The sequence below is a fragment of the Eptatretus burgeri genome, chromosome 1 (assembly GCF_056783735.1).
Source record: "Eptatretus burgeri isolate ZD-2024b chromosome 1, Ebu_testis_v1, whole genome shotgun sequence".
NCBI lineage: Eukaryota > Metazoa > Chordata > Myxini > Myxiniformes > Myxinidae > Eptatretus > Eptatretus burgeri.
This window is the reverse complement of record NC_140961.1, coordinates 95098028-95122967: the sequence shown is the minus strand read 5'-3', so window position 1 is coordinate 95122967 and position 24940 is coordinate 95098028. Positions and strand designations below refer to the sequence as shown.

Here is a 24940-nt window from a genome sequence, read left to right as displayed (position 1 = left end):
TAAAGGAAAGACCAACTGTACACTTTTAAGGGTTATAATGATATGTCTGTCTTCCTTTGTTAAATGTCTTTTTCTCGCCATTATGATCGCGATATACTACTTCCTGCAGAGCAATATTGTCCAAATAATGTTTCAGAGGTGCAGCAACACAGTCTGTTCCAACACTGCTTTTATACAGACAGAGGGTTTGTAACTAATCAACAAAAGTTGTGACACCAGTCGGAATTGTTTGCATCAACTTTCAAGGCTTAATTTACTTCCATTGCGGCAGAACAGCTGCAGTTGCTAACCCATTACTTGTTCCTTGAAAAGGGCCTTTTTAACAACTCTGAAATTTACGTTATTTTTCAGTTTTTGATAACATAAACTTTTGGTTTTTAACCTCTGGCAGTTTACTGCTTTGCTTTGTACCATTTCAGGTGATTCGCTGGAATTGAACTGCTTAAATTTAAGTAAAAACTGAAAAATGGGGGTGTTCTAAAACTTTTGCTCTGTTGTGTATGGGAAATATGAGAAATATCCATAGATGAGACTGAGAGGTGTTAAGTTCCTATAATTTCTTATTAATACAAGCGAGTGGCCACAGTGAAAAAAACAGAAACACACACACACACACACACACACACACACTCACTCACTCACTCACTCACTCACTCACTCACTCACTCACTCACACACACACTTGGTATACATTATGGTGCCCAGAACAGCACCATTTCTTGTGGGTCTGCACATGCACACCGAGCATTCTAGCGTGGATTACGTAATTTATAAGGTCACGTATCTTGAAATGATTCCTGAATAACTAATTTTTCACAAGGAGCTGTTTATCTTTTTTACTACAACAGAGCAGATGTGTGGGTAAAACTCCAAAATTGACATGTGGTGGATATAGCGCCACCTTTGGTGGGAGCCGGTATTACAAATCCTATTCCTTTATCTTATGACGAACAGGTGTACCCGCACCTTATGCGGAAGGAATTTAGAGTTGAGAAAAAGAGAGCCAGGTACCATGTGTAATTCCAATTAATTCATCACGTATAATTTAGCAGGCAATACTATAATAACACTAATAATGTAACGATGAACACAATATATACAATATTTGAAATATAATAAGATACAATAAACCAATATTACACAACAATGACTACTGCAGTGCCTCTGGATAGACAACATTTTGAGTCTGGTTGTTGGGTGCCAGAACTATGGGCTTGGTGATAAATATAACAATATTTGTAATATTGATAACAATAATACCACCACCGGGTGGTGCTATTTGATACACATTTCCATCCATCCATTGGGTCCACAATCTGTGCAGAGCATTGGTGCTGCCAAAGCAGTCTCCTTGACTATTGGGTACAATCCTGGACAGGTCGCCACTCCAACACAGGATACCACCAAGCTGGCACTCATTTTGCTGACCTCGGAAGGATGACAGGCAGAGTCAACCCCGCCTGGTATTAATTCAACAGCAGAGGGGAATTTGAACTCAGGATCCCAGGATCCCAAACCCACCACCCTAACCATTAAGCCAACACCAGGCATATACACTTGGGGTCTTCCCCACCCTGAACTCCTGTAGATTAAAAAATATTTTCTTGCATCTCCATTTTCCAAGATTATTTCAATGGTATTCAATATGATGGGCCAGTGGGGCTGATTCTCTTGATGGACAGACAGACAGAAAATACAACTTTTTCATATAGATATTGTTACGGAACCAGTGTTTACCACGAGGGGAAGCACTCGGACTCTTCCCAATGCCTGGCCCTACAGGCCGACGTGCTAAGGATAACCCCGAGGTCTTGTGGGTTGTGAAGCAACCACAAACGTCAATTGGAATGGTCAAGTCCAACAGGTTTCACCGTCTTATCCAGTTCTGTTATTGAGTTGGCCCGAACAATTGAGGTTCGTACCATCAGTGCATAGCCATCTATATATTTCACTGACAAACCAGACATTATCTGCCTAACAGAAACTTTCCTCTCCCAAGACGTGTCTGAATCCCAAGTATCTCTCCCTGGTTACTCCCTCTTACGGTATGACAGACCTGAGCCTCGTCCTGGTGGAGGTGTTGCTCTCTTCATCAAAGACTCTATTCCTCACTCTCCATGCACTGCTCTCACTCCCCCACACCCCCAGGAATACCTCTGGCTTCGGCTTCCCCTCCACTCCCACCTCATGTTTATATGTGTACTGTACCATCCACCGAACAGTGATGACTCCATCTACACCTCACTATCCGAAAACATGGACCATCTTCTATCTTCTCATCCAAACTCTCTCTTCCTCTTATGTGGTGACTTCAATTGTCATCACGCCAGTTGGCTAGGTGTGGGTACCTCTCTCACCTGCCATGACACCTCAGCAAAAGCTTTCTGCGACTCATTGGGACTGACTCAATCGGTCAACTTCCCGACCCGGATCTCAACCAATGGTACTCCATCTCTTCTGGATCTGATTTTGACAAATATCCCTGACAATATCTGCTGCTCTTCCTTCGCTCCAATTGGTTCTTCTGACTATGTCCTTGTCAAAGTGGACATCTCTCTGGCTGCTATCAGAGAACCACCTCACCGCCGTCGAGTCTGGCATTTCACTCAAGCCGACTGGCAGGGTCTCCGAGCAGCAATCAAACTTACAGACTGGTCTCCTATCACTACTTTCTCAAACATCAACTCATCCTGGGAATTCTTCCAAAGAAACTTGCTCTCCCTCATGCACAGATTTATCCCCTCTCGTGTTCAGTTGTCCTCCCCTTCCTCCCGCCCTTGGTTTACTGAAGCTTGTGGCAAGGCAGTTGTCCTGAAACAACTTGCCTTTGCCTCATGGAAAGCAAACCCAACTGAGGGCAATCTCAGTTCTTTCCACAAAGCTCGGAACAAGTGTGTATCTACCCTCAGGAGAGCCAGAAAACAACATCTTTCTCATCTCAAGTCTGAACTCTCAAACCTCTCTCCCTACTCAAAATCCTGGTGGCGTTTAATCAAATCTGTTTCTGGTGCATGTTCCCCCTCCATCCCCTCCCTTACCTCAAATGGCCGCACTGCTGATTCCACACGTGATAAAGCTGAATGTCTAAACTCGGTGTTTGCAGCTAAATCTTGTGTCCTAAACCCATCACTATCTCTACCCACTTTACCCAGTCGCACCCAACTGTCCCTGGACTCTGTATCCTTTTCTCCTGACAAGGTGGAGAGCTTGCTTTCAAACCTCGAGTCAGATTCTGCAACCGGTCCAGACGGCATCAGCCCACGTGTCCTCAAAGCCTGCTCTTCTGCTCTTGCTCACCCTCTCTCTGTTCTATTCACCCTCTCATTTGCCCAAGGTCATCTGCCATCTGCTTGGAAATCTGCGAACATCACTGCCCTGCATAAAAAAGGTGCAAAAACAGATCCCTGTAACTACAGACCAATCAGCCTTCTCCCAATCATCAGCAAGGTGATGGAATCCATCATTGCTTCAGACATGAAATCCTTCCTCTTCTCCAATGGCTTGATTTCCAATCATCAATTTGGTTTCAGACCAGGTCACTCTACCCTGGATATGCTGCTTCTGCTCTCCCATCAATGGATGGAGGTCCTCAATGCCAGACAGGAAATCCGAGCCGTATCCCTGGACATATCACGTGCTTTTGACACAGTCTGGCACCCTGCCCTACTCACCAAACTCTCTTCCCATGGTATTCAAGGCCATCTCCACTCATGGCTCGCAGACTTCCTCTCCTGTCGCAGTCAACGTGTGGCCCTAAATGGAGTTCTTTCATCCCCTCTTCCTGTGCAGGCTGGAGTACCTCAAGGTAGCGTTCTGGGCCCTGTTCTTTTTCTGGTTTTCATCAATGATCTCTCGGACTCTCTGGAAAATCCTCTATTTCTCTTTGCCAATGACTCCACCCTCTGCCGTACCATCTGTCATCCCTCAGACCGGCAAGCAGCAGCTTCTTCGCTCACTGCAGATCTGGATAAAATCACAAACTGGTCCAACACGTGGAACATGTCTTTCAATCCAGACAAATCTCACACTCTCACTATGTCTCTTCGAAAGGACCGTTTACAAAACCCCCCCATCCACTTTCTCAACAATCCTCTGGAAGAAGTCTTTTCATTCAAGCATCTAGGTCTCACTATCTGCCATGACCTTTCCTGGGAAAGTCACATTTCCAACCTCGCCTCAAAAGCCAGTCGCCGACTGGGAATCCTCCGTCGTGCAAAGTCCTTCCTCGGCCCTCTTGAGTTCCTGACCACTTACAAAGCTTTTGTCCGTAGCCTGATGGAGTACTGCTCTCCCCTCTGGGCTGGTGCTCCTGCCTCCCACCTTTCTCGGCTTCACGCTGTCGAAACCAAGGCATTTAGGATCATCGACATCTCCCGCAATGAAGCTGAGTCTTTGGGCCTCTCACTCAATCACCGCAGGTTGGTCGGTGGTCTTTCTGTCTTCTACCGACTCCTCTCCAGCCTTGCCCCCCCTGCTCTCTCTGCGATTTGTCCCCACCACATTTCCACAGGGCGCTCAAGGTCCGCCAACAACCCCCTTCTGGTAAAACTACCAAAATCACGAATCACTGCTCATCTTCACCCTTTCATTCCTCTTTTTTCCGCCTTTGGAATAAACTTCCTCACTCTATTCTTTCCCATTCTTCCCTCCAGGCTTTCAAAACAGCTGTTCACCACCACCTCTTATCTTCCCCCATCCAAATCCTCGATCTTTTCTACCCCCGATAATCCACCCAAGCCCACTTCCTTCAATTCTCATGCTTTCCTTCCTGAAAGTCCCTGTAATGTCCATCTTCTCTTCGCCATGTTCCCCGTCCCATCCCCATCCCTCTCCCTTCCACAGTTCACCTAATGTGTCTGTTCCCCACTGTTTTGTCCCTTCCACTCCCGCCCCTCTTGTCTCATGCCTCCTTGCTGTGAGTTGTGTGTTAGCTCTCATACGAGCCTCGACCAAGGTATCCAAAAAAAAAAAAAAAGTATGGCTGAGTGAGAAATGTAGGTACACACTGGTTATACTGGAGCAAATTAATTGAGGTAAAACTTCCTGTCTAACAATGGTGTGGACTATGTTGGATCAATAAGGAAAAACACACGATGAACAGGTTGGATAGACATGTGTTGGAGTTTAATTTACAGGGGAGGAACAAGGGAGGAAAGTCATGTGGTACATTCTTGCCAAGAGGTTTTATTCACAAGGGTATCCATACATTCGGCATACATTAATTTGTGTGGATGTGGAAAAAACAGCAATGGGAGTATTTGTGCGGTGTACAATGTACATAAAAGCAAAAGAGACACAATGCAGAGTTAACCTGTTATAATGAAAACCCATCATACCTCTTACTTACACGACAATACACATAACATTGGCGCCAATCAATTGTATTTCCGTGAAAGGTAGATAAGAAAGAAAGGAAAGTAAGGAAAGTTTGAGGCTTATTGTCAGCCTCTCTCACTGGCACGGACTTGTAAGCCTGGGCTGATTCCAATTGCAGTGAAGCTAAGGGAGGGGAAGTTGGAACTGAGGAGTGTTGCAGTGCGTATTGAAGAGGTGCAAATGTGGTGCACTAGAGGAAGAATGGACAGGGTGCGTATCAGTAGTTCACTCTTAAAAATAATGCTTCGTTGGGCTCTTCTACTTGTCCTCGTGATATCTCTTACTGTGTCTAAAGGAGACGAATCAGGGGAAATAGAGAAAGAACGTGTGAGGAAAATAGAGCTGGTTTCCCACGCTGAGTTTGACATGGCCTCCAACCTCTCTGGCCCAACGTCGGGCCCATGGAACCGACGTGCTTGTCCCGCCCGACTCTTCAGCGTGCTCTACCAAATCAGTCCATTCCCGCATGTATCACAGGAGAAAACCAGTCCGAATGGGAAAACCAGAAACAGAACGTTGAACTTGGATGGTGCGTTGTAGGTGGTAAGAAATAAAGTAATTGTATTTGAAGCAGGCAGGGTGGTTATGGCTGGTAGCGAAAGGATTGCAGCGAAATGGTAAGTTGGTTCGTGGATCGTGTGATGGTGGATCGTGTGATAGTGGAGCACAGTGACGGTTGGAGTGTGGCAGGAGCGGATTTGAATGTGCCTCTTGTAAAGAAAGTGAATGAACAATGGATCATAAAGATTATAAAAAAGTGAAAGAGGGGGATACCTACCTAATCCCACACAACGCATATTTCCCGGCCTACTAGACACAGGGGACCCTACGTCGGGCATATAATAATGAAATAACTAACTCGGGAATTGTTGTATGTTGTGTGCCATTGTCTTAGGGTCTTGGTTCCCAGAACCATCACAATAGGGAGTATGTGGACACCTCTTCTAATTAGTGTATTTTGCTATTTCAGCCACACCCATTGCTGACAGGTGTATAAAATCAAGCACACAGCCATCCAATCTCCATCAACAAACATTGGCAATAGACAGGGTCGAACTGAAGAGCTCAGTGACTTTCAACGTGGCACCGTCATAGGATGCCACCTTTCCAACAGGTTAGTTCGTCAAATTTCTGCCCTGCTAGAGCTGTCCCGGTCAACTGTAAGTACTCTTCTTGTGAAATGGAAACGTCTAGGAGCAACAACAGCTCAGCTGTGTAGTGGTAGGCCACACAAGCTCACAGAACGTGAGCGTGGAGCGGAAAAGTTGTTTGTCTTCGGTTGCAACACTCACTACCGAGTTCCAAACTGACTCTGGAAGTAACGTCAGCACAAACATTGTTCATCAAGAGCTTCATGAAATGAGTTTCCATTGTCGAACAGTCGCACACAAGCCTAAGATCACCATGTGCAATGCCAAGCATCGGCTGGAGTGGTGTAAAGCTCACCACCATTAGACTCTGGTGCAGTGGAAACGTGTTCTCTGGAGTGGTGTAAAGCTCACCACCATTAGACTCTGGTGCAGTGGAAACGTGTTCTCTGGAGTGGTGTAAAGCTCACCACCATTAGACTCTGGTGCAGTGGAAACGTGTTCTCTGGAGTGGTGTAAAGCTCAACACCATTAGACTCTGGAGCAGTGGAAACGTGTTCTCTGGAGTGATGAATCACGCTTCACCATCTGACAGTCCGACGGACGAATCTGGGTTTGGTGGATGCCAGGAAAACGCTACCTATCCGAATGCATAGTACCACCTGTAAAGTCTGGTGGAGGAGGAATAATGGTCTGGGGCTGTTTTTCATGGTTCGGGCGAGGCTCCTTCCTTCAAGTGAAGGGAAATCTTAACGCTCCAGCATACAATGACATTCTAGATGATTCTGTGCTTCCAACTTTGTGGCAACAGTTTGGGGAAGGCCCTTTCCTCTTTCAGCAAGACAATGCCCCCATGCACAAAGTAAGGTCCAGACAGCAATGGTTTGTTGAGATCGGTGTGGAAGAACTTGACTGGCCTGCACAGAGCACTGACCTCAACCCCATCGAACACCTTTGGGATTAATTGAAACGCTGACTGCGAGCCAGACCTAATCGTCCAACATTAGTGCCTGACATCAATTATGCTCTTGTGGCTGAATGGCAACACATCTCCGCAACAATGTTCCAACATCTCGTGGAAAGCCTTCCCTGAAGAGTTGAGGCTGTTATAGCAGCAAAGGGAGGACCAACTCCATATTAATGCCCAAGATTTTGGAATGAGATGTTGGATGAGCAGGTGGCCACATACTTTTGGCCATGTCATGTATGTTGTGAGCAACAAAATTTATTTTAAAAATTATGAAGTGCAGAGACCCCTTTGACCGTTGAAGATCCCTTAAGGCCTCCAAAGGCCCAAAAGTCCCCGATGACCCAAAAGACCCCATGGAGCAAAAAGACCCTGAAGACCCAAAGTCACTGAGGACTCAAAAGACCAAAAAGAAACTGAAGACCCAAAAGACCCCAAATAGGCAAAAGTCACCGAGGACCCAAAAGACTCTGAAGACCCAAAAGTCCCCATTGACCTAAAGCACCCTAAAGACCCAAAAAGTCCCTGAGAAGCAAAAATATCTAAAAGACCCTGAGGGCCCAAAATACCCTTTGGAGTTTAGACCCCTTTGGCCGTAACACCATTTGGACCCCTCACATTCTTCAGTCAGATTACACAGATTTATACCCTTCACCATTTAGGCCACTTGGAGCTTTTTATATTACAAATAACTTTCCAACAAATAGATCACCAACATTACAAATACATTTTCACAAAAGAAATGTTCGTGTTGATTGGTGTGAATAAATCATGACGTCTCAGCAAATGTGTGACGTCAATTTGTGCGACAACGTGTTGCTGCGAGCCGATCCGCGCCTGTCCGTAAATATCATTGAGAAGCGATGAAAATTTCTCGTTTCGATATCGCCGTCTATCGAGGGGAGCGGCGACGTTGGCTCGGACATCGAGATGCAAGTGGAATAAATGAGGAAGGAGTTTACAAGCGACGGAGGCAAAGAGATTCTTGTTGAACATGTTCCGTTGATGTCGGTGCTGTTTTGTTGTTGTTGTAGTTGTCCGATTCCGGACATGACGTCACCTGAGAACCCCCCCCCCCACACTTGGAGTTTCCCTTTCCCGCATCACTTCCGTCGTGTGGCTTGGACTGATACGATGTTTGTACGTGAGCGCTAAATAAAGCTCAATGAGCTCTCAGAAAAGATGTCTTGTGTTTAGTCTGATTATCCGATAATACTCCGACTCGAGGTACAATCCGGCTAAACTTGTGCACGTAAAAGGCCTGCGATTGATTGAGGTGTATGCATCATGGTTTCGGGCAGCGATGCTATTATTCCACAATTTCTACGTCGGCGTCGTTCAGTCACGAGATGTATAAAATGATGAAACAAAACAAATGTTAAACGATCCGTCCGCCTTATATTTGAGAGATCGGAGAAAATGGCGTTGAACTATAAAAACAAGTGAAGCCTTGTCTATAAGTAACCACGCCTGTTGATTCAAACACACCACAGAGTGATTCAGGCGGAGTAGTGGTGGCTCGGACACGGAAAGGATTTCGGAGGGAAGTTGTTTGTACTGTATTTATAATTGTTCCACGGGAGATACATATACATATATATTTTTTATTTTTGGTCGTTTTAATGGAGGAGACAAGAATTTCGTTGAATTATAAATCGAATGCTGTGGTAACGGTGGAAGGAGTAAATGATTCTGTGAGATGGAGAGATGGGAGGAGAGTGGACGACTTGGCAAGTGATGGAGCCAGAGTGAAAGGTGTGGCAAGTGATGGAGTCAGAGCAGAAGATGTGGCAAGTGATGGGGCCAGAGTGAAAGGTGTGGCAAGTGATGGAGTCAGAGTGAAAGGTGTGGCAAGTGATGGAGTCAGAGCAGAAGATGTGGCAAGTGATGGGGCCAGAGTGAAAGGTGTGGCAAGTGATGGAGTCAGAGCAGAAGATGTGGCAAGTGATGGAGCCAGAGCAGAAGATGTGGCAAGTGATGGGGCCAGAGTGAAAGGTGTGGCAAGTGATGGAGTCAGAGCAGAAGATGTGGCAAGTGATGGGGCTAGAGCAGAAGATGTAGCAAGTGATGGGGCCAGAGTGAAAGGTGTGGCAAGTGATGGGCCCAGAGTGAAAGGTGTGGCAGGTGATGGGGCCAGAGCAGAAGATGTGGCAAGTGATGGGGCCAGAGCAGAAGATGTGGCAAGTGATGGGGCCAGAGCAGAAGATGTGGCAAGTGATGGGGCCAGAGCAGAAGATGTGGCAAGTGATGGGGCCAGAGTGAAAGGTGTGGCAAAAGTAGATGACTTGACAAGTGATGGGGCTAGAGCAGAAGATGTAGCAAGTGATGGGGCCAGAGTGAAAGGTGTGGCAAGTGATGGAGTCAGAGCAGGAGATGTGGCAAGTGATGGGGCCAGAGTGAAAGGTGTGGCAAAAGTAGATGACTTGACAAGTGGAGCCAGAGCAGAAGATGTGGCAAGTGATGGGGCCAGAGTGAAAGGTGTGGCAAGTGATGGGGCCAGAGTGAAAGGTGTGGCAAAAGTAGATGACTTGACAAGTGATGGGGCCAGAGCAGAAGATGTAGCAAGTGATGGGGCCAGAGCAGAAGATGTGGCAAGTGATGGGGCCAGAGCAGAAGATGTGGCAAGTGATGGGGCCAGAGTGAAAGGTGTGGCAAAAGTAGATGACTTGACAAGTGATGGGGCTAGAGCAGAAGATGTAGCAAGTGATGGGGCCAGAGTGAAAGATGGGGCCAGAGTGAAAGGTGTGGCAAAAGTAGATGACTTGACAAGTGATGGGGCCAGAGCAGAAGATGTGGCAAGTGATGGGGCCAGAGCAGAAGATGTGATGGGAATGGAAGATGAGAGCAGTTATCTTTGTGCAAATGTTGATGACTGTATAGTTAAAAGTGATGAAGTTGGTGAAAAGAAAGATGAAGAATTAGAGATTGGAGACGAAGCTGTTGGTGTACAGACTGGATATGGGATTGAAGATTTTTTTGGAGTCAAAGCTGATTTGAGGTTTCGTGGTGTAGCGGGGACTGTTGCAGAAGCAGGTGTACATGAGATTGAGCATGTGGATGGGATTCCTCATGGAGTTGTGATGGAGACGTGTGGTGAGAGATGTTCTCTGTCCATTCTCTGGCATCCTGATGTGTTGGCAATGGTTGTGCTTTATGCACTCTGCCTAGCTGTTGTAATGATTTTCTGAATAGAGGGAAGGTGTGTGTGTGTGTGTGTGTGTGTGTGTGTGTGTGTGTGTGTGTGTGTGTGTGTGTGTGTGTGTGTGTGTGTGTGTGTGTGTGTGTGTGTGTGTGTGTGTGTGTGTGTGTGTGTGTGTGTGTGTGTGTGTGTGTGTGTGTGTGTGTGTGTGTGTGTGTGTGTGTGTGTGTGTGTGTGTGTGTTAGCAATGGAAATGGAAAGCGTTACAAATATTATCATGTAGATTAAGGTTTTACCTTTAATGTATAGGTCACACAATTGCAGCATCATTTGTATTTTCAGTGCAAAGAGATTTGTGGCATTTCTGTTGTGCAGTATTGCAAATTGTTCTGTATCGTTGTGGGTATGGGATGCCAGAAGATTGTGGCATTTGATTTTAAAGATTATTGCTTATTCTGAAGGTTGTACCTTGTTTGTTCCATGAAGTGCGTTGGAGGTAATGGGGGCTTTTGTGTTTTTGAGGTGGAGTTCAACTTTGGCAAGCTGTTAATTTAAACCAAGGTTAATTGAGATAGAGCCAGGGGATGAATTTGAAGTGTGAGAGGTTTCAAGAGCATTTTGGATTTGAGTTATTGGAGAGACTGGAGTGTTGGGAAAGTTTTTGAGGACTTGAGGAGCCATGTGAACTGAGAGCCATTTTCTCAACGACTGAATTTTCCCACAATCTTCCGGTAAGAATTTCCCACAGTTGTCATTGTCACCTTTATTTACCAAATGATGGATGTATTGTTACAAATATGAAAATTTGTTTTGTTGATGTTTTGCCCAGATGATTTAACTGTTGTTATTGGACTTGCAATTTAGTGACTGCATGATTATTAATTATTATTATCCAACACACACAAAGTGAAAAGGGTTAAGCAATGGGTTAATGTGCATCCGTCCGTCTTGTCAGTTTATGATTGAGGATCAACTTATTTAAGAGTAGTGAGAAAAGAGAATTCTACTCTGTCTGCTTGATAGTCAAAATAGAAAATCATCCCAAAAAGAAAACTTACTGTTTATAAAGACGTTATAAATGACACAAACAAGCATGGATGACTAATGTAACAAGTTAGATACGATGATTTCATAGACACTGGGTAAAATTGCAGTAAAACTTGGAATTAATTCATTTATATGTCTATGCCTGGTGTTGGCTTGATTGTTAGGGTGATGGGCTTGGGATCCTCGAGTCCTGAGTTCAAATCCTGCTCAGCTGTTGATGTTGAATTGATACCAGAAGTGGATGACTCTGCCTGTCATCCTGCTAAGATTGGGAAAATGAGTGCCAGCATGCTGGTATCCTGTGTCGGAGTGGCGACCCATCCAGGATTGTGCCCAATAGCCAAGGACACTGCTTAAGCAGCACAGAGTATGGTCCCATTGGATGGATGGATGAATATGTATTTAACTCTCTGAACCTTTATTAAATTTAATTATATACTTGAACAATGCAGAACACAAATTTCCTTCATAATACTTCCAAGAGCCATGCTATATATAGCATGAGGGAGGATGTGGTATGTGTTTCATGTTGAAGAGGCGACCGCCGATACGGCTATGTATGATGCGGTTGACGCTGCATTATGTCGTGATCAAGAAAGCCTCCATCTCCAAGTAGTCCAGGAGCAGAAGGGGTAAAAATTTGATTTCATAGCACACCCAGTACACAGAAGGTTTGACTTTGTATTCTGTTAAAGTGATGTCTTCAGAACATTTTCAGGTATGATGTCCAGGTAGATTGTGGTTAAAAAAATTTTTTTCTACAGCTTGTTTTATTAAGGGGAGGTCATATGCAGAAAATTCCATTTTTATGCTTTCGGAATAAGAGGGTACATATGTTCAAATGACCATGAAAAACAGGTATTTGTTTTTGTCTGAAACAACACAAACAATTTTGATTGTTTTCTGGTAAGTATTTTGGCATACAACTTATCACAAGTATTTTCATCATTTTTAAGTATGTGCCAAAAATGTTGGTTACGTTACGGCTAGTAGCGTAACTATTTGTCCATCCCAGAAAAAATTGTGAAAGATCCTATTTTACTCATTTTCTAAGGAGATGGGCCTTTTTTGCTTTCATAACATTGGGAACTTGATGACAAGATTCCTTTATAGTAATGAATCTGCACTGCTACCATACATTAACAACAAAAGAAAATCTTTCCATTTTAATAAAAACAGTTAACGTCCTAGTTTACATATTTGAAGCAAAATACAATATCGGGTTTTCTTTAAGAGTGAATTTTTATAAGATAGGCCCAAAATAGTAACATTTGAACATTAATGTCTTCAGATATTTTTCAAAATTTTATCCTCGGTTGTGTGTGGTCTAAAACTCAGCCAAATTTTTGATGTGATTGACCCATTCCCCGCCATTTGGGCCACACCCAAAGTTTGGAGATTTTGAAACCCTTGAAATTTTTCCCCTATTTTCAAAGTGAATTATTTAGAACTAGTATGTGCCCATAAAAAAAAATGATAATAATAATAATAAATAAATAAACCACACAGGCCGTTTCTTCGCTCTCACGTGCCCGTACGTGCGTGACCTGGAAGTTCGATATTATTCGCAATTTATTTTTAATATTCAATTCGCACCAACGTATTTTACCTTTTTGCAATGTCGTGGCAAGGAAAAACAAAAAGAGAAGAGAAGAGAGAGAAAAAATTTACTTCCTGGTTCGGAGCATACCAGCACTCTGATGTTCCCGAAATTTATACACCGTCTTATATGAAAACGATCATAACTTGGGCCATTGTGTTTATCTATAAATGCACATAAGAAATCGAGAAATTATTAGAATACACGAAGTCATCACTCTCCGGAAGCCCGTACGTTGTGACCCGTAATGGGGAATGTGGCTGTGCTTCCCTTCCCCATCGGCCACGCCCACGCAACAACGTGTCTTCCCATTGGTTTGGTAAATAAATGGCCATAACTTGGGAAGCACTTGTCTGATTAATATCAAACCTTGAAAAGGCACATCCTCAGGTCCCCAGCAATATACCTGGCAAGTTTCAATTAGATCGGACCAGAGGTTGTCGAGAAACAGCGGACACGCACACGCACACACACACACATTGCTGGAATTAAAGATAGATAACCATCAGTTGCCCAAGGAAATTCCTTTACAAACTTATTTTATGGTTTGGGTACTAAAATATTTTGAACGAAAATCTTTGGGATCTGGATGGTTATGGATAGTGGTGCCACCTATAATCCTTTTCGGCAGACGTTCACTTCAGACTTTCTCTGGCCATATTTTTAATAACCATCAAGGTCCCATTGATTTTATTAGTGCATAAGATAGTACACGTACTGTACTATCCTAGGAAAGTAAAACATTCATGGGACCTTGGTGGTTATGGCAGTAAAGGGGGTCTCAAGACAACTTCTGGCTATACAAAGCCCTTTTTTGAGCCACGCCCACTCTCATAACCATCCTAATATTATCAAATGAAAGTTCCATATCTACACTAACAAAACCAATAGTAAAATCCATGGCACCTTTTACAAACAAAGAATAAAACAGGTCCAAAGTTGCCTTGTTTGACAGATAATGTACATATCGATGTACATATAATGTACAGGTATATGTACATGACATGTACATGATCTGTCTGTCACCAATTTCCATCACTTGCTACAGAAGTCCACTATATTTCATTGCTGATTCAAGAGTAAAGTACTTTCACTAAATGTCTTATCTTTTTTTGGGCCATCCATCCTTAAAAATCTGTTTGTTTCCTTTAACCCCATGCTGTTTTGAATGTGGCCGAGATCGGTAGAAAAAATGTTTTCTCAATGTGAATCTTTTATTTTTTTTCCTGAGAAGTTTGAAGAAAATCCATGAAATATTTAGATACAATTTATGTAACTCTTGAAGGATGGTTTATAAGAAACCGACAGTATTTTTAGGTAGGTCCATGGGAATCTGTCCACATTTTTCTATGCTAAACGTTTGATGTACACCTTGGCATCTTCATAACCTTTCTTTTGGAAGATCAGCTGGCATTGATTGTTGATAACCGTTGGTGGATGCATTTTGCACAGAACTGTTGAAATTGGGTGTTCTTCAATCTCTGGTGTACTGGGCCAAATGAATAATTCCTTTCCACACAAATGAAGGAATTAAACCTTGACAGCCTCTCCATTCTCCAGAATTCAGTGATGCTATACTGGTCAGTGAGTGAGCTCTTCGTGGCAGAAATGGGCCGCAAATACCATGATTTCCGTTGTAGAAATACACAATCTATATGCCATGGCTTAGTGATGTCCCCTGAAACAAAAAGATGCATTTACTGTCGAGCAAAAGTATGTGTTTGGAGAAGTAGGCCTAAACTTTTATTGGTGCATGAATAAAAGAATTTTTTTTTTCAATAAGATTTTATTTAGCCTTTTTTTCAGAATGGACTGAACATGAACAGCAGGAAGCAATGTTCAAATCACCCCATTTTTCTACTGGCTTTCATTCAACAAACCAAAATATAAATAAATCAACTAAACATGAACTAGACTCAGCCATGCTATCCCTGACACCATGGCATTAGTATTGTTACGAATTTGGAAGCCTTGTGCACACAGACAGCCAGGGGATAGCTTAGTTATTTTGACAAGTGTGTGTTTCTAGTTAGGGCCCCCTACCTGTGTCTAATGGGAATTACATACATGCGCTGTGAAGTTATTTTGAGAGTGAGGATTCTTTTTACGACTACAACAACAACGCCAACAACAATGCCTGCTTGAGGAATCGTCCGTGCTGTTCACGCGCTCACGAAGCACTTCGTTCTGGCCTGGCGCCAAATCAGAGAATGCGTCATTTTGCCGCTAATGGGGGATGAGCAGATCAGAGCTGGGGCGGTCCTTTGCAAGAAGGCGGTGCCGTGACACACAGTCCGTCCAATGAGAGCAGACCACGCATGAGCAAACCACGCCCGAGAAGACGACGAAGGAAGGAAGGCCAAATAATTGTGCCCCGTCTGCTCGAGCGCGTGGTCTGGCTCTCGGATCGATCTCTCGACGCTCGTCTGATCTCGTCTCGTCTTGTCGCTGGCGCTGGACTGGCCTCATGTGGTCGATGGCGCTGGCCTGGTTCGCTGGTCTGCGTCTGGCTGCCCGGGTCAGTCTTTGGCGACCGGAGCTCCGGGAAGGGGTGGACGTCCAGCCGCGCGCTCGCGGCCAGGTAGCCAGCCACGTTTTCGTCCCTCAGCTCGACTTCCCTCCGAGCTGAAGGAATAATAAAGACCTTGAGGTCCATCTTTCTTTTTGGGTATTTGTGTGTGCGTGCGTGTGTGCGTGCGTGTGTGCGTGCGTGTGTGTGTGTGTGTGTGTGTGTCAGTGGGCCCGTCTTTAAGTTGCAACTGGTTAAGTGCTTTTGCTGTACATGATTTACATCTTTTATAGTCGGTTTAACTCTGCCCTTTATGTGTTCCTTCTCCCCCTATTGTAAATAAATATCCCCTGTTGAATGTTTCAGCTCGTCTTTGTCATTTCCTTGATTGGTTTAACACTGTGCGTGTTGGGTGAAAAAAGGCCGTTGTTGCCGTAGTTGTGTGCATTTGGACCGACCGGACCTTGGTAACCATCCACTCGGGTTACGCACGGGTCGAGCACGCTTACGGCTCGTCCCGTTCGAGCTCCGTCGAGGGTGTGAATACTCGGTAGCTCGCCACGTGTGCCTTTAGGTATTTTGAAGTTTGGCAAATAACTTGTGCCCATGCAGTTGATTTGTTGACGATTCACGGTCCTGTAAGGGACCCGTACATTCGGAGTTATTCGGGGGTGACTATCTGAATTCCAGGTGTTCGGTGGAGCCAACTCTACTGCTCCATCTAGCGGTCGTGCTCACAGCCGATACCCGGCCCACAACAGCATGACCTTCATTCATAATGCCTAATGATAGAACTATGCTGATTTCACATACGAACAGACAGTAAACATTTGGATTGAATTGATGCTGGATTTCAAAACTGCTAATCCCAGATGACCTTTGACTTATTTATAAGCAGACAAATGTGGGAAATTGTAACTTACCAGGTATGATATATTGTTGCGGAAATGGGCCCTTTGTGGGTTATTAAATATAGGATTAGCCCAGATCCCCCCTTAAATTAATGTTTAGCCAGGTTGTTTGGTAATCAGACGTTACATGTGTGTCGGGAGGTATAGCAGGCTGTCCATTGTTCATACTGTGGTGGTGTACCGAGAGGCGTGTTCTTCTTCCTTCCCCCCTCCAAACAAGCCCCTGCCCAGCGCCCTGACAGTCAGTCAACGAGACGTGTCAGTAACCCATTGGCGGAGAGCGGCTGCAAGCTTGAAGGATGACCAATCACTTATCCCTGGAGGCGGTCCTGAAGAGCGAGCCCCAAGAAGGCAAGGGAGAAACTGCTTGTGTGAGTCTGCGATCGGCTTCGAGAGAAAGGCCCGCCCCGAAAGGAACTGGCTGCTTTGTCGGACTGGGAACGGCTTGTATCTGTCGGCGATCTGCTGCGTGAGAAGAGCGAGCCCCAATAAGGCAAGGGAGAAACTGCTAGTGTTGAGTTCGCGATCTGCTGTATGAGGAGTGGTTTTTTGTCGGTCTGCGATCTGTTTTATGAGGAGTGACTCGACGAGCTGTCGCTCCTTGGCCATGGACCCAGTGTGCGGGTGATTCAAAGGTTCACCCTGAACCCAACCACGGAGCCTCTGCCTGTCTTTGCTCCCGGCACGGCTCGACACGTCTTTCCATCCCATCAATTTGCCTGCGGAGCCCAACACCCAGATTTGACCGAGTCTGGTGAACAGGCCAGGCCTGGATTTGTATACTGGACCTTGTGAGAAACCAGCTGGAACACACCATAGATCTTTCGCTCTTGCGCCATCGACCTTACGGGGGCTGAACGCGCCGAGGCTGGTGCGTGGGCGGTGCCGACAAGAGGGAGGCAGTCACCACCATCTTGCCACGCTGCGTGCTCGAGCTTGGCCGCTCGAATCCGTTGACATCCGCTTCTCACGAGCCGCACTCGTGCCTTCGACACTTTTCCTCATCCATGAGGTACTACCAAGTACTCTGTGTCTTGTCTGCATGTTGTCTGTCTTGTCTGCATGTGGCCAGGCTTAAGGTTTATTTCGCTAGGCCCCCTTCGAAATCTGTATCCGTAGCTCCCTAGTTAAGAGTGGGTTAGAGATTAATTATAAAGTTTGTGAATGCTTTGCTTGTGTCGTGTTCCCCGATGTGTCCCCAATAAATCTGGCTGAGTTGTACAAAAGTTGCCGCCTTATGTTTATTCGTGCTGTGCTGAGGAACAATCCGCTCGATTTGTACATAAAACCAAACGGGCTACGGACTGGCAGACTTCGCTCGGTTTCTGACAAACCCAGTCTGTAGCTGGGGTCTATTTTCCCAACTGGTAAGGCCCAGGTGTACTTTGGTATCGTGACCCGAGACCTGTGCTGAACTAGCCGGCGTTGTAACCCCTGAGACGGCGGTGCTGTTAAGTGACGCCGAATCTTCAACATTTGGCTGTCAAGAGTAGGGTGAGAATCCCGCCACCACCAAATCCATAACAATATAAGGATTGGGGGAATATAAATTCAGCTTTCTTTTATTACATGTTCTTTCATCTTGCCAAGACAAAGAAAAGGAAATTACAAATGGCATGATGGGGGAAAAAGTCATGTAAGGCGGCAAGTACAAATGAAAGAAATCACCTTGCATCTCATAATTACGTGGTTTCAAGATATAGAATGTATACAAAAGACAAACTTTGCTCAAAACAGCATTTATTTCTTAATGCACACATATTTTACAGTTTCAAATAGAATCAGCAATGGAATATAGTGGACTTCTGCAGCAAGTGATGGAAATTGGTGACAAGAGGCAGACCATATACATGTCGTGTACATATACCTGTACATTATATGCACATTATCTGTCAAACAAGGCAACTTTGGACCTGTTTTATTCTTTGTTTTTAAAAGGTCCCATGGATTTTACTATTTGTTTTGTTAGTGTCAGTCTGGAACTTTCATTTGATAATATTAGTTTCAGAATATTAGGATGGTTGTGGGTGTGGCTTGAAAAAGGGCTTCCTATAACCCGAAATGGTCTTGAGACCCCCTGTACTGCCATAACCACCAAGGTCCCATGAATGTTTTACTTTCAGAGGATAGTACAGTACTTGTACTATCTTATGCATGAATAAAATCTATGGGACCTTGATGGTTATTAAAAATATGACCAGAGAAAGTCTGAAGTGAATGTTTGCCGAAGGGAATTATAGGTGGTGCCACTCTCCATAACCATCCAGATCCCATAGATTTTTGTACAAAATATTTTAGTACCCAAACCATATAATAAGTTTGTAAAGGAATTTCCTTGGGCAACTGATGGTTATTCTAAATAATTCACTTTGAAAATGGAAAAAAAAATTTCAAGGGTCTCAAAATCTCCAAACTTTGGGTGTGTCCAAACAGCGGGGAATCGGTCAATCACATCAAAAATTTAAATTTCTGAGTTTTAGACGATACACAACCTCAGATAAAATTTTGAATAATATCTGAAGATATCAATGCTCATGGATGGGCCTATCTTATAAAAATTTACTCTTAAGGTTGAAGCACTGGAAAATTCACAAGTATACTGTGCTTGTAGTATATGAAACGAGCTTTACATTTTAGTGGTACGTACACTGTACAAGTATTTATAGAGTTTGACATGAGGTTTGTTAAATTATCATGTACTCCTGTCATCATGAATGTATGATGTCTTCATGGATGTTCATATCACAAATTACACCGTATGTATTGAATCAGAATCTCTTGCTGACAACTTGCAGAGTGCAGCCATTTTTTAATGAATTAATATAGCCTGCTTGAAGAAAACAGAAAAAAGCACATCATATGCACCCTTTTATTCGATTCTTCTTTCACGAGAACAAACTTATTTTCGGCTACATTATGATCCACAAACTTGTACTCGTGTGCGTAATTGTACGACAGTTTCTCACAATGCTGCATACACATGTAATTTATTGTTACTAAACATTGCAACTTTTCTTTTCATGAACTACAACTTACTTGTGAACAAAGAATTCATGATGAGGAGAATTACCGTGCCATTTAGTTACCGTGGCGTAGGAGTGGCAATGGTGAATGGCAGCGAATGTCATGTCATAGCAAGCAAAGACAGGGAGGTAAATTTGATTTTAATTAACTCTGTGTGTGCAAGTATCATAGCAGTTGTTACTTCAATGCAAGCGATAATTCATGGAATGCATGTGAACATTCCATACGCCACGCACCACTTCCGGATAGTGATGACTTGCTGTATTCTAATAATTTCTCGATTTCTTGTGCGCATTTATAGATAAACACAATGGCCCAATCCAGTCGTCCTTTACGTGAGTGAAGGAACGGCCTGTGTGGTTGTGAAAGTTTTTTTTTGGTTTGCATGTACGGGCACGCGAGAGCGAAGGAACGGCCTGTGTGGTTGTTTGTGGCATACGGTTTGAAAGATTTTTTTTTTTTTGCACGTACGGCACGCACGTACAGGCACGTACTAGTGTGAATAATGTGCTTACAGTTGCATTATGTGTAAAACAATTGGCTCGTACTGCCCTCTTTTGTCTTAACCTTGTTCCATGTGTTCAACATTTTTCTTGTATCAACTGATCAGCATCTGTAATAATTTTACATTGGTTGTAGTAACATTACAGCTTGGTTAGTAACGTCACATGGTTCATGTTACAAGTTTGGACAGCTTCTGCAGTCCACATGTTACAATGTTCATGATTCTCAATTTCCTTTTTTGAACGAAGGATTGTCCAGAGAAGGAAAATTCAAGCAATAAAAATTCCAAACAAATGTTTTCTCTTCAGGCAAAAACAAGTTGTTTTGGTTAGTAACGTTACATGGGTGATTAAGGAATCAAAATTTCACAAATCTTTGGTATAAATCCATCAATCTCAAATTTTGACAATTGTAGGTAAGAGATGGGTTGGTTACACTATTGAATGAATGAATCTGATTTGATGAATTTAAATCTTTCTCATTCAGTGGTAAATCCAAGTTTTAGTTTGTTTTCACACACAATTTCATGTTGAAGCATCAATGGTACAAAATTAGATTTTTTTGCATATTTTGTCCAATGACGTGACAAGCCAAGCTTTTTATTTCTCCTCAAAAAACGCAATTCTCAATTTTAAGGTTATGTTCACCTCTTCATGGAATTGCCGTTTTGAATGTTTCACATCGTGTAATGTCCAAGGCCAGCACAATCTGAAAATTGCTTCCTTGGTGAGTTATTTTCAGTTTGAGGTCGTATTGAAGGACAGTTTGATGAAATTCCATTGCTTGCTTTTGCTTGTTAACGAGAAGCATGATTCATGTTTGTTGTATTGCTATGAATCCTTTTATTTACTGTAGTTATTATAGTCTTTTATAAAATTGCATATACTTGGATGTGGGTCACAAAGCAAGTAAATTTGAACCTCAAAATCCAAAATACTTATTTTATTTTTTTTAATTTATTTTGGCTGTTGCATACCTGGTTACACCTTATTTTCTCTTTTGTGGATATGTTTAAACACTAGTTGTTGAATTCCTCTATTGCTTTTTTAAATTCTTCTTTGTATTCGAGTTGAATATACAAATGTTCTGAAAGTTGATGTATATATGTATGTATATATATATATATATATATATATATATATATATATATATATATATATATATATATATATATATATATATATATATATATATATATATATATATATATATATATATATATATATATATATATATATATATATATATATATATATATATATACATACTCTTCACCCATTGGTTGGACTGCTGACCTGACGTCACCCACAATTGTAACCTAAAGTGCCCAGAGGACCCAAAAGACCCGAAGATCCACAAGACAGACATGTTTTTGCAAGGACCCTGAAGACCTAAAATACCCAGAGGATGCAAACTACTCTGGGGACCCTGGACACCCAAAAGACCTTGAGGACCCAAAATACCCATGGGATTTAAATGACCTGAGGACACCAAGGGATGAGAAAATATGGATACAGGGCATCCAAAAGACACAATGGGACTGCCACAGACCCATGGAAATTCTGCATAATGTAAAATGTGATTTCAAGTTCATAACCCCCAGATACAATGCCATGTCCTTAACCCCCCTCCCACGACACCCAAGTTCTGTGCTCCCCTCCCCCTTTCTTCAAATCCTCAAACCACCTCCCAACCCAATGTCCTAAACCCCCCCCCCCGCTCTTTCAAAAGCTTCAAACCACTTGATCCCAACTCTGTACCTTCTCTGCCCTCCCTCCCCCTTTCTTCTTCAAGTCCACAACTGCCAAGTCCATCCATCCCCCTCTTCCCAGCATCTCAATCTCCCTCTTCCAACTCCATGCACACTCACCCCCAACTCTCTGTCCTCCCTTCCCAATTTCTTCCTGTTCTTCAGTGTTACACAAATATACACAGGGAACTTTGGCGCATGAGAAGGCAATTCGGCCTATCATGTAGTACAGTATTCCTGTCCTCACATGTTCCAGTGTGGTGAGGTGTTTTGAATTATAAGCACTAGGTATGTTTTTGCTTCATGCACATAACTTCATGGGTTTCCCCCCCCCCTACACAAAAAGGTATACGTCAGAAGAGCGTGTTACATTCTTGGAACAAGATCGCCCATCTGCTCGTGTGTATAACATTCCACTTCATAGCATCCATGATGCACATTTATATTTGTTGGCCGGAATAATTCCACGTGTGCCATTGCCTTTTCATTGCTTCGATACAATGTTTGTCCACCCTTTGTTTTGTGTGTTGTGTGAGCTCGCATTTAGGGAGAAAATGTAAATTCCACATTTAGTATGTGCATGGGAAGGGGTAGGAACCCTCATATTTTGTTTATCGATTCCTTTTTTTAAATTGCCATACTAAGTACATCTATTGGGTGAAGTCGATAACCTAAAGATGAATTAAATTGTTCGAGTGTAGTGGGCCAGGTGTAACACAAGTTGATCGTTGCTCGAACTTTTTCCCACTCCCGTTATCGATGCGCATGGCTGCATACCGTGGCACCCGTGGCTTTCCTTGGGCTGCGGTGTGGTACAGTGCGGTTCACCACAAAGCATGCTCCAGCTCGAGCTTGGTAAAGCAGAGTGCAAATAATCCAAGAGGACTGAGAGGGTGGTGAAGTCAACCAAACTGGAGTGAGGGGGAAGCTGCATATTTCAAATGAGTTCCAAATTTGTTCCAAGGCTGTAGGAGTGGTGCCCACATATCCACTATAGCCATCTACAATATTATTAGTACACAATGTAAAAGCACCAGGGTTAAAGCCCCCGATTCCTCGTCCATGTCTAATTTGCCAATGTTGGTTCCTGCCAACACGCATGACGGGTTGGTCCTCAAGCCTCTGGGATGGTCCAAGCCTGCTGGTGACAAAGGAGAGATGGACAGATTTGTTTGTCGCAAGATACCTGCCATCATTAGTACCTTCAGCATCCAGACTCTAAGATCTACTGCAAATAAAGAACTAGTGCATGAGGCACAACACTATGGCATTGACATCATCTGCCTGCAGGAACACCGTATTGAACACTCAGAATCGCTACTACAAGAGACTTTTACCAATGGTTATGTTTTAATAATTTCATCAGCATGGAAGAACTCGCGGAATGCAGCAACAGGTCGAGTAGGCTTCCTAATTTCACCAATGGCCTTGAAATCTTGTCGCTCTATTGTGGACCACAATAAGTGTACAATCGAGATAACCATGCACGGCAACCCATTGACAACTGTCCTGTGCTGTTATAGCCTTCATAATGAATACCCAGAAGAAGATGTAGTGAAATTCTTCCAAGAACTCTCCACCATAGTCGATGTAATTCCAGCTCACAATGTACTAATATTAGGGTGGGGATCTCAATGCCAAACTAGGGTCGACAGACGCTCTATTCACCTGTGCAGATGAATCCAATAGAAATGGGAAGCACATGAAAGACTTTATGAAGCAACACAGCCTTGTTGCCACCAATACAAGGTTTCAGAACCCCAAGAATAGGCTTTGGACCCATCACCGTCGAAATGGTCAGCTTGTTCATCTGGATTACATTCTGGTAAGAAAGAAATGGATTAATTCCATGAAGAATTCCAGAACTTACTGCTCCTTCGAAGGTATACAATCAGACCGTCGCATCGTCTCATGTAAATGCCAGATCAGCTCCCGCAAAAGCAAGTCACCAGCTAAAGATCCTATGAAGAGCATAGACTGGAAAAGTGTTGAGAGATTACAACCTCTGTGAGCAATTCACAGTAGCAGTTCATAACAGATTCTGTATCCTGCATGATGAACTGGAGGATAACAACAACACCTCAGCAGTGTATGACACCTTGATCACTGCCAATAAGGAGATTGCTCTTGAAATGCTCCCCTAGAAAAGAGTGTTGTTGCCATAGCCACCAGCAACAGAGTCAACACAGCCAGAGAAACCTTGAAGAAAGCTTCAAGGAAGCACAATGCAAGACCCACCAGAAATACTTGCAGAAGCTTAGAATCTGTTAAAGCTGCTTTTGATCAAGCTTTCACCAAGGTCCTAGATGCCCATGTGAAGTCCAAGACTGATGAGCTTGACAGTTTACACCAAGAAAATAAGCATGCAGCAGCTTGGCAGGTCCTGAGAGAGATCACCAATAAGAAGGCTTCTCCGGCTATCCATATCAAAGGTAACACCACAGAGGAATGTTGAGACCGCTGGTTTAAACATTTTAGCAATCTTCTCGGCATGCCTGGTGTTGGCTTAGTGATTAGGGTGGCGGCTTGGGATCCCAGGGTCCTGAGTTCAAGCCCCGTTGGCTGCTGAATTAACACCAGGGGGTTGACTCAGCCTGTCATCCTTCTGAGGTCTGCGAAATGAGTGCCAGTGTACTGGTCCCGGTGTATGCCCCAGTTAGAATAGGTGTACCATATCCCTGTGTGTCGTAAGAGGCGACCAGGGTTGGCGTCAGGAAGGGCATCCGGCCATAAAACATTGCTTCAAGAAAAAGCCAACCCCTGCACAGCAGGGAAAAAATGGCTGTGAAAACGGTTATTTTTTTTTATCGGCAAACCTGAGCAGAACACCAGGACTGACGATCCATTCTTTGATCACAAAGTTGTTGACATTCTTCCCATCAAGACAGGCCTGTTCTCTCTGGAGGAACTCCAGAAATGCCTGAGAGCTCAAACGATCCAAGACTCCTGGCCCTGACAACTTTCCAGCCGTTGTCTGGAAGAGCCCACTTTTTCATCAAGAGCTGTTTTACTTTTGCAACGAAAC

The 24940-nt window shown here is 43.7% G+C and overlaps 2 protein-coding genes across 4 annotated transcripts in view; one reads left to right on the top strand and one right to left on the bottom strand.

Annotated features, from left to right (window-relative positions):
- PAQR4 (progestin and adipoQ receptor family member 4) overlaps positions 1–24940 on the top strand; it is a 73103-nt gene that overhangs the window by 14876 nt on the left and 33287 nt on the right. For 2 of the 3 annotated variants that reach the window (XM_085892116.1, XM_085892106.1), the window contains exon 3: positions 22262–22314. The exons of the other annotated variant lie outside the window; for it this stretch is intronic. In XM_085892116.1, the coding sequence (XP_085748242.1) occupies positions 22262–22314 (53 nt within the window). The remainder of the gene's footprint in view (positions 1–22261; positions 22315–24940) is intronic. 3 annotated transcript variants of the gene reach the window in all.
- On the bottom strand, positions 9080–10279 carry LOC147034990 (uncharacterized; the record flags this gene model as incomplete). Its single annotated transcript, XM_085876364.1, has 1 exon — positions 9080–10279. A coding segment is annotated over one exon (1200 nt), but the record flags the coding sequence as incomplete, so codon positions are not given.